This window comes from Giraffa tippelskirchi, chromosome 4, assembly GCF_054371585.1.
Source record: "Giraffa tippelskirchi isolate mGirTip1 chromosome 4, T2T-mGirTip1v1.2.pri, whole genome shotgun sequence".
In the NCBI taxonomy this organism is placed as follows: Eukaryota; Metazoa; Chordata; class Mammalia; order Artiodactyla; family Giraffidae; genus Giraffa; species Giraffa tippelskirchi.
The window spans coordinates 19902003-19917901 of record NC_137278.1 but is presented as its reverse complement, the minus strand read 5'-3'; the positions used below and the strand labels follow the sequence as shown (position 1 = coordinate 19917901).

General features: G+C 48.7%; 1 protein-coding gene across 9 annotated transcripts in view; it reads right to left on the bottom strand.

The window, feature by feature from the left end:
* GREB1 (growth regulating estrogen receptor binding 1) overlaps positions 1–15899 on the bottom strand; it is a 127333-nt gene that overhangs the window by 52162 nt on the left and 59272 nt on the right. For all 9 annotated transcript variants that reach the window (XR_014083710.1, XM_081596546.1, XM_081596549.1 and 6 more), the window contains 4 exons: positions 15488–15644; positions 11131–11250; positions 9552–9728; positions 1646–1828 (listed from right to left, as the gene is read on the bottom strand). Coding sequence is in view for 8 of the 9 variants with exons in the window: in XM_081596546.1 (XP_081452672.1) it covers positions 1646–1828; positions 9552–9728; positions 11131–11250; positions 15488–15644 (637 nt within the window). In the remaining variant the exon portion in view is untranslated. The remainder of the gene's footprint in view (positions 1–1645; positions 1829–9551; positions 9729–11130; positions 11251–15487; positions 15645–15899) is intronic.

Below are 15899 nucleotides of genomic sequence, written 5' to 3'. Positions count from 1 at the left end.
CATTTTGGAAGAAGGGAAAAACACATGATGCAAACGAGAGCTCCAAGTCCAAGGGACGAACAGCATTACGGGAAAAACATACGATGCAAATGAGAGCTCCAAGTCCAAGGGACGAACAGCATTACGGGAAAAACATATGATGCAAATGAGAGCTCCAAGTCCAAGGGACAAACAGCATTACTCAAAGGTAAAGGAACAGCTGGGCTTCCCTGGTGGCCTAGATGGAAAGAATCTGCCTTCAATGCAGAGGCCCAGGTTCCATCCCTGGGTCTCAACTATCCCCTGGAGGAGGGCATGGCAACCCACTCCAGTATTCTTGCCTGGGGAATTTCACAGACAGAGGAGCCTGGCTGGCTGCAGTCCATGGGGTCTCAAAGAATCGGACAGGACTGAGCAACTAACACAACAATAGCAACAAAGGAAGAGCTAATACTTTCCTCCACCCCCTAAATCATTCTCCACTGGGAAGATTACCTCCCCCTGAGGTATTGAACCTGAGAGGGGCTTGGTCACAGCAAGTGATCAAGGACTCTTGGCTGGTCCCACAAGGGGAAGAACCACTTCCTCTCCGGGATCTACAAAATAACAGGCACGTATATAGTAGGAGCTCAAGAAATATTTATTGAGGGATGTGGCAACCCACTCCAGTATTCTTGCCTGGAGAATCCCATGGAGAGAGGAGGCTGGTGGGCTACAGTCCATAGGGTCGCAAAGAGTCTGACACGACTGAGCGACTGAGGGCGCGTGCAAGCAAGAAAAGGAGACGGGGAGGAGAGGAGTGATGGGAGGGGACAGGGGATGAATGCCTAGAACCAGCCCCTCCTGAAGCCCCTGTTTTCTACTCACAGAAGTTGGCTGGGATATTCCAGGTGACTAGAGAGCACTGACACAGACAAGTGAGGGACAACAGGCTGCCTCTCCTGGGCACCTTGCTGAGAACCCTTCTAGGACACGTCCCTCCACAGTTGGTTGATGGGAGAAGGGGCATCTCAGTGGGGTCTAGAAAATCCAGCCCCTCCCTCTGCCTCCAGAGCTGACTGCAGCCAGGAGGATACAGGGCGACAGAAGAGAAGGATGGAGGGAGGCCCTGGAGCCCGCTCTCTTCTGCCAGCCCCAGCCCCAGGAAGCTGATGTTTTATGTTCATGGTTGACATGGCTGCGGGGCAGGGAGGGAGGCTATCTGGGCTGAGCTTTCTCTAAGTCGGGGCTTCTCAACTTCAGCACTATTGACACTGGGCTGCACAATTCTCTGCAGAGGGCAGCCCCGGGCACTGCATCCTTGGCCTCCACCTATGAGATGGCAGGGTCTCCCTGCAGTCACAGGGATGGTCAACAGTGTTTTCAGACATCACCAAATAACTCTGGGGGACAGAATCACCCCTGGTTGAGAATCTTGCCCCAGATAATTACCACAAGAAGACACCACACCGCGTGGCCCTGTGTCAGCTTTCAAAGCGCCCATACAATCAGACTGATACTATAAACTGGACGCCCGGAGGACAAAATTGCATTTTGATTTCGTAGGGCTGACCTCTTGCCCACCATGTGCACTGCAGAGCAGTCTCGGCCCAGAGTCGGGCCAACAGGCCCCTGGCTGGCCTGGAGGTGCCCCCTTCATACGACCCACCCCATAGAGCCCGCTCACCTGAGCCTTTCCAGCAAATGAGAGGCCCTTTGGTCAGAGCCCCCTGGGCATTGCGGACCAGGTAGTATTTCAAGTGTTTCTGCTTCTTGGGCTGTGTGGTCAGCTTCAGATTGATGTGATTGGAGAACTCCGTGAAGTAACAGAAGCCCTTCTTGCCACAGCCGACACAATTCCCAGAGAAACCTGGGGGGAGCAAACAAACCACGATCGTCCCCACCTGACACCCAAGACCCCTCCAAGTGAACCATCGTTCACTAGGCATTCACATCCTGAACCACCAACCAGAGACATCCAGGGGGCAAAGGTCACTGTCAGCTCACACTGGTCCAGGAGTCAAGATGACCTTGACACAAACAAAAAACCTTGACCAAAGAGACGCTGGGTCGTAGAGACGAGCCCAGGCAAGCATGGAAGACGGCACTTGCTTAGGGGCATATTTAAAGCCTATGCGTCCTATGGGATAGAACCATCCCATTCATCTATCCACATTAACTGGGCACCTGCAGTAATGTGGTTTGTCCCCATGGTTTTTGGGCTTCTCAGGTGGTGCTTGTGGTAAAGAAACCACCTGCCAGTGCAAGAGACATGAGATGCAGGTTCGATCCCTGGGCCAGGAAGATTCCCTAGAGGAGGTCATGACAACCCACTCCAGTGTTCTTACCTGGAAAATCTCTTGGACAGAGGAGCCTCATGGGCTATAGTCCATAGGGTCACAAAAGAGTCAGACACGACTTAGTGAATAAACAATAAATGTTTATACTGTAGTCCAACACATGAATTAAGGAATTATTTGATATTTGAGCATCACCAGCAGAAATAAAGTGACTATATTCTGTGTATGTAATATGCACACAGTGTTTCTAGTTGGTGGGGATGGAGGTGGGGGGAAGAGCTTTGATTAAAGTATAAGTACAAGCCTTAAGTACTTGAAATTATGTTTCCCAGGTGGCTCAGGGGTAACGAACCCGCCTGCCAAGCTAGGAGACACGGGTTTGACCCCTGGGTGGAGAAGATCCCCTGGAGAAGGAAATGGCAACCCATTTCATATTCTTGCCTGGAGAATCCTATGGATAGAGGAGCCTGGCTGGTTATAGCCCATAGCATCGCAACGAGTCAGACACAACTCAAGTGACTTTGCACAAACACACTATGGTCTTCAGTGCCAGCCAATCACAGAATCTCAAAGCAATTAAACCACTGAGACTGGATACACTGAGAGCCCTCTTGAGAGTCCAAAATTCCCTCCAGGAATCAAGGAAGTAGACCCCATGAGTCACAGAAATCAAGCACTTCATCACGTGTGGCCAAGATCGTGGCTAGTGAAATCTGGGCCCAGCAGCCATGGTGAAGCCTCTCGTTTGGAAGGTGACTGCTTGTATCAGTTCCTGCTGCCCGAGGCCAGGGGAGCCTTTCTGGGAGATGACAGAGGTCAGCTCTGAGGCTCTGGGGAGGCTGCCTTCCAGGGGTGATGACAAAACCACCTCTTCAGTTCAGTTCAGTTCAGTCACTCAGTCGTGTCCAACTCCCTACGACCCCATGGACTGCAGCATGCCAGGCCTCACTGTCCATTGCCAACTCCCAGAGTTTACTCAAACTCATGTCCATCGAGTCAGTGACGCCATCCAGCCATCACATCCTCCGTCATCCCTTTCTCCTCTTGCCCTCAATCCTTCCCAGCATCAGGGTCTTTTCAAATGAGTCAGCTCTTCGCACTAGGTGGCCAAAGCATTGGAGTTTCACCTCTTATGAACTATTAAAATCCAGAGAACATGCTTGAACGACTTAAACAAACTGTGAAGTCCATTCAAACCAGAATCAATAGAACTGTTGGTTAATACAAGAAAAACGTGATGGTTTAGCTTTTGTACCTGGTAGACCGTTCTGCTTTAAGCTCACTGTCTCGCAAAGGCCTTCCCCTATGACCTTGCCTCGCTCACTGGTACGTCTGGTTTCTATGCAATAAAGTCTTTTGGCAGGAGAGACCCTGAAGCTGAGACTAATTTGTTTTATCTTATCCTCTGGTTGACAAGTTTACAAAGGGCATCTTGATATAGGCCAGGAGGGCGAAGGTGTTCTGTGCATAAGCTCTGCTTCTAAAGGGGATAGTCCTGAGGCCTCTGGCTACTACTGTCCAAAATAACATCAGTTAGTGAAGGTTCAAAACATTTCCCCATAGAGAAAGAAGATGCCTATATTACAGAAATATGACGGACTTTATTTTCTCGAGCTCCAAAATCACTGCGGACAGTGACTGCAGCCGTGAAATTAAAAGACACTTGCTCCTGGAAGAAAAGCTATGACCAACCTAGACAGCATATTAAAAAGCAGAGACATCACTTTGCTGACAAAGGTCCAAATCGTCAAAGCTATGGTTTTTCCAGTAGTCATGTACAGATGTGAAAGTCGGACCACAAACAAGGTTGAGCGCTGAAGAATTGGTGCTTTCGCATTGTGGTGTTGGAGGAGACTCTTGAGAGTTCCGTGGAATGCAAGGAGGTCAAACCAGTCAATGCTAAAGGAAATTATCCCTCAATATTCATTAGAAGGACTGATGATGAAGCTGAAGCTCCAATCCTTTGGCCACCTGATGCGAAGAGCTGACTCACTAGAAAAAACCCTGATGCTGGGAGAGACTGAAGGCAGGAAGAGAAGGGGACGACAGAGGATGAGATGGTTAGATAGCATCACTGACTCAATGGACATGAATCTGAGCAAATTCTGGGAGATAGTGAAGGACAGGGGAACCTGGCGTGCTGTAGTCCGTGGGGTCACAAAGAGTCAGACATGACTTAGCAACCAAACAACAAACATTACAGAAACCTGGATTATCTGCTCTATTGTAAGCAAGTTTAATATTCCTTAAAAGGCATTAGAAATAAGGACAAATTTCTTGGTCTAAGACGGTGAAGAAAGCTGAGCGCCGCAGAACTGATGCTTTTGAACTGTGGTGTTGGAGAAGACTCTTGAGAGTCCCTTGGACTGCAAGGAGATTCAATCAATCCATCCTAAAGGAATCAATCCTGGGTGTTCATTGGAAGGACTGATGTTGAAGCTGAAACTCCAATACTTTGGCCACCTCATGCAAAGAGTTGACTCATTGGAAAAGACCCTAATGCTGGGTAGGATTGGGGGCAGGAGGAGAAGGGGATGACAGAGGATGAGATGGTTGGATGGCATCACTGACTCAATGGACATGGGTTTGGGTAGACTCCGGGAGTTGGTAATGGACAGAGAGGCCTGGTGTGCTGCAATTCATGGGGTCGCAAAGAGTCGGACATGACTGAGCGACTGAACTGAACTGAACTTGGTCCAAGAAGGCAGGCACAGGTCAGTTTTTCCTTCCAGACTCCTATCTCCTCTGCACTGAATAGACTAAGGTACCAAAACAATGCCAACACTGTGCCCTGTGTTTACTTGTTGTTAGAGGGACACGAAGGAAACTGACATGCAGAGAAAACCAACGGTGTTCTGGCCATTCACTGTCGCCCAGAGAAGCACCCAGCTGAACTGAACGCAACCACCAGTTGGTCAGGACAGCTAAACCTTCCTTGGGGAAACCTAAGAACCAGAGGGACTAACTGGTTGTCCAGAGTAGATCCAGAGAGTGATGCATTCGATTCTAGCGTGAGAACAGAGTGTGGATGCACAAGCATGCCCTCCAGGGCTGCCCCCAATGCCTACCACCCCCATCTCCTGCTTTATCTCCCATCCCTCCTACTGCTATGCTGGACTTCATATTGCTGACAGTTCTTATAACTTCTTCTTCGATGTTAGAGTTATTAAAATCTGTATTTTTCCCTATAACTACCCCCATCCTTCCACAGGACCGGGAGCCTGTATGTCCACGGGGAGGTATGGGTTGTCTCTGTGTGCATTAGTGTACGTATACAAACTAGTGCCCAGCACAGGAGAGACAGTCAGCAAACACTGGGAGGGAAGGAGGAGAGAGGAGATAAAACAACTAGCAGAGCGAACACTTAGCCTCTCTGCACACGCTTTGATGTGCTTTTGTTTTCTAATGTTTTCATGTTTCTAATGCTTCCTAGTTTATAATCTAATGTTTTTATTTTTTCTTTTGTCTCCAACCTGGGAGCCTTGAGCAGCTCAACTGCCGTCCAAGAATGAGTCCCTGAGAAACCTTCCAAACTCCCTGGAAGAGATCCTGACCCTGAGGTCAAACAAAAGATGATGAGCAAGAAACAGAACTGTAGATCCAAGGATGCTCCAAGCACCTTGCCAAGGCCAGCACTTCCATCCCTTCCCAGAAACGGCTAAACAGGTTACAGGCCCTCGTCCCATGACAAATGTGGGCTGTGGGACCATGGCTCCATTCCAGAGGCAGGGAGGGAGGGCCACAGACCAGAAAGGGCTCCTCCTTGTGGTTCAGAAATCAAAGTGGAAACGCTGGCCCCCCCAGGGCAGTAAAGACAGGCACACTTCATTCTATCGCGCATGCCTCTGTTTCTTCATATCTCATCGCTAAGCAGTAACACACCCACCTCACTCACTCCATTTTAACTCCAACAATCATTAGCACATGAGAAGTAATCAGTAAAGTGGCTGCTATTTAGGTTCATTTGCTGCTGCTGTTTTTCTCCAACTGGTAATCCACCCATTTTTCAGGACCCAAGTGCATCACTGGTGACACCCTCAGAGACACTCTCATCCCAGAAGTCAATGAATCCTTGGGGATCCCACAGCATCTTAAGCCCTCGATGGGAGCCTGTTGCTCAGAGATTTCCCAGAATTTCGATTTCTGTGGCCGTGCACGTGCATCTCTGAGGGAAGTGTCCTCCCACGGCCCTGAGCTTCCAAGAAGGACCAAGTACCACTTGGCTTTGGGGCCCCAGACTGAACTTAAAGTCCACCTTCAGTTATTTATTACTATGAATAATAATAAATGTATAATTATTTGCCTGCTAGATAAACAAACAGCTCATTTACTCTCATCTCAGAAATGAACATTCCAGCTGTAATAGATGGAAGCTTCCCAGGTGGTGCTAGTGGAAAAGAACCCACCAGCCAATGCAGGAGACATAAGAGACGTGGGTTCAATCCCTGGGTCAGGAAGATTCCCCTGGAGGAGGGCATGGCAACCCACCCCAGTATTCTCGCCTGGAGAATCCCATGGACAGAGGAGCTTGGTAGGCTATGGTGCATGGGGTCGCAAAGAGCTGGACACGACTAAAGCGACTTAGCAAGCACATGCACAGCTGTAATAGATGGTTTCCTCTCCTTCCTCTTAGCCATCAGCTAGCTTTGATTAATTACTATCAGACAACTGGAACACATACCTACATTTTAGTCTTTTCACTTTCACAGACCGAAATCTCTCAGTTGATTCAAAGTCACTAAAACCAGCACTCCTTTCGCTATAAATTATGGGGGGGGGGGCGGGGGGTTTAAGCTGTTACTTTCTCCTAAGATACTTCAGAGCCTCCCCTTTATAGGTCACTAAAAAGTGCTGAGCCCTGGCCCCAGAGGGGTGCTGGGCCACCATGCCCTGTGCAGCCATCAGGGTTAATTGCAGGAAACCTAAACAGTGCTAAGTGTGCAAGCTGAGAGTATAAAGTTATTTTAAAACAAGAAAGCATGGGTTATTACCAGCCGGCCCTTGTTACCCACCTCCACTGGCTTTTTGGCAAGCAATTAACAAAGACCCCACTTCCTCTACGCTCCTCGCCTGAGGGGCTGAAGCTGTTCCCAGGCTGGTGGTGAATGAACTGAAAGATTCTTGCCTCTGCATTTCGAGACATAGAGCCTCCTAGATTTACTGCCCTCGCAATTCCTTTACAGTCACAAAGGGGAGGAATTCAGGCGAGCTCCCAGCCATGGCCAGATCAAACGCTAACCAAGTCACCAGTCCGTCTTCCCCACTCATTCTGTCCTGAGCGGCCTTGATAAGCAAATTCACTCTGAGATGCAATGACACAGATTCAATGAGCTTCCTTGGTGGAGTAAATTTCCTGGATTATTCTTGCTTCAAAAACTGGTTACAATAAGCCCATAGACCCGCCTTAAGAAAGAACTGGCCAAAACCTTTTCTCCCGCTGGTCGTTGCCCCAGAGTCGTGTCTGTCCCTCCAGTGAGCAGTCATCTGCCAGGTTTCAGAGGGTGCACACCATCGTGTTCCCCCAGCCCTCGTGGCAGGATCCATTCCTTTTTCTTCTCTGGGTCAAGCCTTGCTCTCCCACCTCCATCCTTCAGTCCTTTGCACAGAGACTCAGACATAAAATGTCCTCAATAAATATCCACTAAAGTGTGTAGGAGATCCAACCAGTCCATCCTAAAGGAAATCAGTCCTGAATATTCATTGGAAGGACTGACGCTGAAGCTGAAACCCCAATACTTGGGCCACCTGATGCGAAGAACTGACTCATTGGAAAAGATCCTGATGCTTGGAAAGACTGAAGGTGGGAGAAGGGGACGACAGAGAATGAGATGATTAGATGGCATTACTGACTCAATGGACATGAGTTTGAATAAAGTCCGGGAGTTGGTGATGGACAGGGAGGCCTGGCATGCTGCAGTCCATGGGGTCGCAAAGAGTTGGACACAACTGAGCAAGTGAACTGAACTGAACTGAACTGAAAGTGTGTTTACCTACCCAGCTTTGGGGGCATATCAAGCGTAAAACTGAGGTTTAAATGTTTGTCTATGGGGAAAGCACAGAAGGAATTGGGGGCCAGCAGGAGAAGTTTAACCTAGAAGTTTTTCCCATAAACTCTCACGGTCAAACTTGCTTCTGCCATGAAGATTATTTCTGAGGCTACATCTCAGCTAGACAGATCATTACCAACCCTCCTGCCTGCCCTGCTCTTCTGCCAAGGAGATGCCAGGCCAGGTGAGGGGCCATGTGGAAAGCACTTGCCTACTCTCTGGACGAGGACACAGAGGCCCAGGGTCACACAGCAGCCTGTGGTCAAGACACGGGGCTGGACCCAGCTCGCTGAGCTCTCGGTCCAAACCTCCTGTCTCCCCGGATTTTGCTCCACTTATGGGGGAGTGTGCGGAGCGCAGGGTTGGGCATTCATTAAGAGCTCAATAAATGTTTGAACCAACAGGAGACAGGCTTGGTATGGCTTGGCCTTGACTCTGCACTGACATTAGGGATCCCGTGGGCCAGCGGTGGTTCCAAAGGTCAAAACCACAGCTTCACTATGCTGACCCTGACCCACTGAGTGACTGTGAGGTGCAGAAGGTAAAGGTACCATATGGAGCCAGGAAGACCTGAGTCTGAATCCTGGCCACATTCCTTTACTCACGCACCCTCAGGCAAGTTCATTAACAGGTCCAAGGTGATCTTGACTGGTGAGAGGCAAAAGGTAAAGCAAAGAAGAGAACAGTAGAGGGTGTCAGGCAGTCACTCAGAATAGGACTGTCCTGGTCAGGGGGACACACGCTCAGCCTTATTCTCCTTCTGCCACGTGTCTGCTGGCCTCTGACAGCATCTCGGATGGGGTCTGGATTACATTTCCAACATGGGTAGGCACTTAGGAAAGTTCTGATGAACACATTTACCAAAAAAAGTAGTACTAACTGATAGGCTTTCTACAGGAAAGTTGTCACATTTTATTTTTACACTATTCATTTATTTTTTGGCCATGCTACACAGTATCATTTAATTCTCCAACCAGGGATCAAACTCGCATCCCCTGCACTGGAAGTACAGACTCTTAATCCCCAGACCACCAGGGAAAGTTCCAGGTAGTCACATTTTAAAACAAATCTCATTTGCATTCCATTCCACAAAGAAATAGGCCACAGAATGAGGAATGAATGGGGTTGTGCGACGCGCTGATAAAGAGGCCAAAAGGTGGCCTGTCTTCCAAGGGGACCAGTGGCCCTCCTTGTCCCCACCCATCATGCAGCCCGAGCTGTAGAGCAGAGCCCAGGAGAAACTCACCGAGAAGGGCGTTGTGCCCGTTGTCATCCGGCAGGAACCTCTTGTCCACAGCACACACCAGGAGATGGTCGGGCAGGCTGGGGGACTTGGCGCCCACCAGGAGGAAGCCCACGGGGACGTCGATGGGCTCGCTGGAGATGGAGACCAGACGCAGGTCCTTCCCGGCCTGGCAGAACCCTAGGAAGGATGGACAGGGCTCACACGCTGTCCAGCGAGCGGCCCCACACAACCAGGATTCACACGGGCAAAGCGGGAAAATAGTCTGGATTTTGTCGGCAACCACCCTCACCACTGGACTGGGCTGACTCTAAAATTAATTCTGAGAACGTTATTAGGTATGTTATCCTTACATGCACTTCACTTGCCAGTTACCATGATTCACAACAATAAAGTGACTGGGCAGAATAAAATGAATAAAAGTAATTCTGAGAGATCAAATTATAACCATCGTCATTTATGACACTTAACTACCTGCTGTTTTTATGACTATTGGTGCTACCGTACAATACACATACATGAATGTACAAATGAAGGTCAGCTGGAGAAATGGGTAGACAAGTGATGGTAAATTAAAATGTAGATGAAAAATCCATAAGGGACTGCAAGCAATTTGATGTCTTTTCCACCCTGCACTTAACGTGTATGAGGCACAGGCCAAGGGCAGGAATTCAGGCTGATGAGCCGGTAATGATGGTCTCAGAGAAGTCACATCAGCAGAGGGGGACTCTACGCACTTGAACTTTTTGTATTTCAGAGCGTTTAAACGTCTGTGCATGTGCTAAGTCGCTTCAGTCAAGTCTGACTCTTTGCGACCCCATGGACTGTAGCCCGCCAGGCTCCTCTGTCCATGGGATTCTCCTGGCAAGAATACTGGAGTGGGTTGCCATGCACTCCTCCAGGGGATCTTCCCAAACCAGGAATCAAACCCTCATCTCTTTACAGATGCTTTACCACTAGCGCTACTTGGGAAGCCCTTAAACATGCTTCTTATTTAAAAAGTAAGTGTCCAGAAATACTTAGGAAAAAAAGGAAGAAGAGAGAAACAGCTGAGATTTATCCAGATGGACCTTTTCTGGGACTCTCTCTCCCCAAAGGCACAAGTGGCCCCATGCCCTGTGTTTTTCCATCTTTAATGACCAAGAGGGATGACATGGGCTAATGTGAACTCTGAGATCCCGAGGCCTTCCCTGCAAACCTGTAAGGTATTTATACCTTAGTAAGATTCTCCTCCAGGGACATCTGCTTTACCATTTTCAAGGCACTGGCTCCTAGTTCTCTCGTATGCTCCTGGGCAAAGCAGGAAGTAGTACCTACTGTGTGCGGCACTGAGTGGGAGAAGCCCTGGAAAACTTTCATTTGATCATCTTTGGGCAGGTGGTCCTGCCCCTAGTTTGCAGACATGGAAATCGAGGCTCAGAGAAGTTAAGTCATTTACTCAAAGCTTCTGAGAGGGGGGCCAGGATGGAGCCAGGTCTGGCTCTCAAGTATGGGGTAGTTCCCCTTCAACCGTCATCTTGGGGACACGGGCTCAGCTCACAGCTCGGGGGAATCTCAGCGCACAGCCCAGCGGGCATCTCACCATCTGTGGTGCAGCATCCTTCAGGCGGGGGGTGCATCTGGTAGGGGTTTGGGGGACAGCTCTGTTCCAGCCCCCCGTCCCCTTCCTCTTCCTCTTCTTCATTGTCCACTCGGCTTCCACCTAGAGGTGGAATAAGGGAGTGATGACCAAGGCAGATGTAAGTACACAGTGAGCCCCAGTTAGTTAGGAATTAACCAGTCCTCAGAGACACACTGTTTAAGCCGGGCACTATCACCCTTCTTCACTAGGGGCGAGGGCCGAGGCTCACTCAGACCGGATGTCTTTCCCAAGGTCACAGACTCTGGCTCCAAGCCTGGCCTTGTGCCTTCAAATACAGGTCCACATCCCCTCCCAGCGCTCACAGCTGCACAAATCTGCATGAGCAACAGGGCTCGGTATGTATACGGTTGCTGACAAGGACCAACTATGAAGTCTGCACACAGCAGGCACTCCAACAACAGCTGTGTGGGAGGAACCAGAGTGTAACCCAGGGACCATTTTACAGGTAAGGAAACTGAGATTCAGAGAGACCCAGTGATTCGACCACCTGCTAAGCAGCACAGCCAGCCTGTTCCCAGCTGTATCTGGTGCCCAAGCTGCTGTCCTTGTCGTAAACTGTATCACTTAGTTTAGAACCCAAAATACAGTGTGAACGGTCTTTACATTGAATAAGATAGGAGTCAAACTATATGCTGTTATTTATCCCCAAGGGAAAACTGGATGTATACACTATTAGAAATATAAACACACCAGAAGTTGTCACACGCACAAAACGAGCCAGCACAGGGCCAGGCCTTCTCAGAGATTTTATGACTAAAGGAAACTTTTCTTTTTAAGTGAAATAGCACCTTGAGCTGTGACAGTCTCTGTGGGGAAATACGGCCCTCAGCATTGCACAGAACATTCCAAGGGTGATTTAATCAGTACAGTGTGCTGGGAGCATAACCTCAGGGTGGTCACCATTTTAAAGGTGTTAGTCGCTCAGTCGTGTCCGACTCCTTGTGATCCCACGGACTGTAGCCCGCCAGGCTCCTCTGTCCATGGGATTCTCCAGGCAAGAATACTGGAGTAGGTAGTCATTCCCTTCTCCAGGGGATCCTCCTGACCCAGGGATCAAACCTGGGTCTCCTGCATTGCAGGCAGATTCTTTACCATCTGAGTCACCAGGGAAGCCTTATTTTAAAGGTGCCGGAAGGACAAGAGGCAGAAGAAACTGAGCATTTCAGGCCAGCCCAGGCCCATGACCTTGGGAAGGTCACAGCAGGAAGTAAGGAAGAATTCCTAGTGTCTCCCTCCCTCTAGGACTGGAGGATACAGAGGTGGTGGGGAGACTGTAAAAAGATTACCCAGGAAGAACATAAAGGGGGTTGGAGGGATAAACACCAGAGCCTCTTTCAGACACTTCCTTCCTGCCACTAAATGCAGGCGTGGTTGGTTTTAGCAGAAAGTATAGAGTCACGCCCAGACCCCAGGTGCCACCCATGCAGCACGGTCCCCACGGGGACTCAAACCACCCTTTAGCCACCTACAGAGTGGGTGGCTTAGAAGGCTCTGCAAAAATCAAGAATAGTCTGTGAACCCGGGACTCACCTCCAAGGGCTCAGCAGGGGGACAGCAAAGAGCCAACAATTAGAGCGAAAAGGGGAGAGAAAGCTAGGCTTTCCGGAGCTCGGAGGGCACGCACAGGAATGTCTGCATGTTTATTCTGTTCAACCAAAGACAGCAGGAATGCAGACTCTCGGAAAGAATGAAAGAGGAGGGTCTTAAGCCTTCGAAGTCAGAGAAAGGGCTCAAAATCCAGTGGCTGCTAAGAAATCCTGCTTTCTTAGCAGAAAGCGGGATTAAAGGTCAAAGGTCTACATTAGACATTCCAGCGTCTTTGATGGAATCTGTCAGCCAGCAGCAAGCCGAAGGAGACTTCCTAACCAGGGCCAGACTCAACCAGACTGTTTATCAAGGTCTTCTGGCAGAATGAGGGCTTTAAAATGGCCTTAGACAAAACCAACTGGATTGGGAGCTTAGGATGTTAAAACTCAACCATGGGAATCCAGAGATGTCATGACAGCACTTCACCCCATGGTGTATGAAAGTATTGATGTTTTCGAGTAAATTTTGTTTTCTTTACATGAGAAGAAACTGTATGACATTCTGAGTGGGTGGGATGACAGGAATTTACCTGTATCTTGTTTAATAAACACTTATCCCAAATTCGAAGGGTGTATTTGTTTGGTTTGCTTGGTCTTCCTTTAAAAAAAATAAAATAACACATAAAAAGGTTTCTCTCCTGTTAGGAAAGGTCATACCCCTAATTTGGAGAACAAAGTAACAGGGGCCCTCTGAACTGCCCTTGCAAATAGAGAAAATGTTAACAGATCTAGGTGTGTTTGGGATACCAGCACCTTGGTCATATAAAGCATCCTTAACGTTACTGCCTGAGGAAGGACAGCAATAAGATAAGAGAGCCCGACAGAGAGACAGACAGACCAAACAAACGCTGTGCACCACGTTCTATGATGCAGAAACCAGGGGCTCAAGCTGAGTGCTCGATTGATAGGGACATTTAGCAAATCAACCAGTCTCCTCCTTTTCGCCAACCCCCCTCCCGACTCCTCCCAGCACTAGAGAAACAAAATCTGGGAGGGTCTCTCTATGCTGCTTGCCAGACAAATGGGAAAATGATAGAGGGGCCTGCACCGGTTTTCATATCATAAACGAGAAGTGCTGACCAAGCCAGCCAACAGCAGGCAGAGAGCCTTCGGCACTCGACACAGGAAGCCCGGGGCTGAGCAAGCCTTCAGGCTCTCCCTGGGAAGTGCCACGTGGTGAGGGCACCCCTGGAAGTCAGAACGTTCAGGATGCAGCCTCCGGTTCAGGGGCCAGCAGAAATCCTCTACGGAAAGCTTCGACACCAGGAAAAGCTGACAGAGAAACGCCAGGGCTTTCTCCCACCTCTCCCCAGATGAACAGCCTTCAAAACAACAAACCTATCCTCCACTGCCCCAAAATCATGGGTTCCGATTACTCGTGCACGTGAAAGCACTCCGTTGATTTTAAGGTGCCATCCCCATGGACAAAATCATTTATCATGAGTACTACTATTCATTTACCATTAGCATCTAAGCCTTTCGATCCTGTAAGCAGTTAACCATGATCATTTAATACATATTTCACAAGTCTTTCAGCTAGTCGAAAACATGGACTGTCAAAGATGTCCCAGTTATTCCTCAAACGCCCCCAATGTCACAGTAAAACTTCCTGGGCCAGAAATCATTGGTACTTTGACGTGAATGCCAGAGAGCCCTTGGGTTTCCTGACTCCTGCTTTTGACCACAATCTACTTTCTCTCAGACCCAGAGCCAGTTGCTTCAGGTCCTTAGCTGTTGCCATTTGCACGATTAATTTTGTAAAAACACTTTAAAGAGTGACACCAGGAAAGCCTCCCTCCTAGAGAGGGACGATCAGATATCACGAGGACTTTTGTGCCTCATTTTCCCTTGGAAAATACAACCGTCCCCAGCCCTCCTTCCCCACACTCACCTTGCACACACAACCATACACACACAGGGACACAGGCACACACCATGACCACCCTAAGACAGGACCTAGTACACTGCAGGCTTCCTTAATTAGTTCATCTTTGTTGTAAACCACAGCCGTCTTTCACTTCAAAAGCTAAGCGAAGTCTGCAGGTAACCTCAAGTGGAAGACAAGGGACAAAAAACAACTTCTTCAGCAATAAATAAGGGGGTGGGGCAACTTTGGACATGAAGATACATGACTATAAAAAATACAAACTAAAGACTGAAAAATACAACCAGTTTATTCTCTGGATAATCAATTAAACCCCAAACTTATCCCTATGCCCGAAGATAATTTATTGCCGGCACACACTATACTCATAAGGGTTTATTGTTGGTTTTTAACAGTTTCTAGAGGGCTCTCAAAACTGTTATCACATGGAAAAGTACGTACACTCCTTTGCAAAGATAGAGCCACAAATCACAGAGGAACAAATAATATATAACTGAGGGTCAAAAACATGTTAAAATGTCTTACTTATTCAAGTCAGACCATCAAAACTTTTCATGAGTATAAGTAACAACCAACTGAGAACAAGTTAACACCAGTCTTTCTTTCTCCTGCTAGTCCAATGAATCATCTCATTCCTTGCAACTTTATGGCTGTGACTTAATTTGAGTCTTAGCCAAGTAAGGATGCACATGCCACTTTCTGCTTCCTAATAATTCCATTCTGCCAGACCCAATAGTTGCTACACCAAGCGGAAGAGGAAAGAGTTTCAAATCCCATCTCGAACATCCCCGCACACGGGATTGAAGGGCACAGATGCATCTCCTACCTTCTAGAGCGGAAAGCTGCTGCTCCGCTTCCAGGCACAACTGGGAGAAGATGGGCCTGGGTACCAGGCTGTTGGAGCGCAGGGAGGCCTCGATGGAGTTATGCAGGACCTCCTCGAACCGTGTGGTCTTCAGCTGTCCAGCGTACGAGTTTCCCATCTTCAAAAGAGATGGAGGAGTCTTCTGTTTAAAATGGCATTTCAGTTGCTGTTAAAAAGCCTGACCCCCCCGAGCACGAAGCCCAAAGGTAGAAGAGATCCGGGCTGCCAGGAGGGCAGGGCCCTGTATCCCCCCGCCCAGCCAAGAGGAGGAGCGGTGGCTTTCAGTGACTGCTCCTGCCGGGCAATTACAGGAAGTTATATAAGTAACAGCTTTCCCTATTTTAGCACTCAGCAGAGTCTGACACCTCTTAAG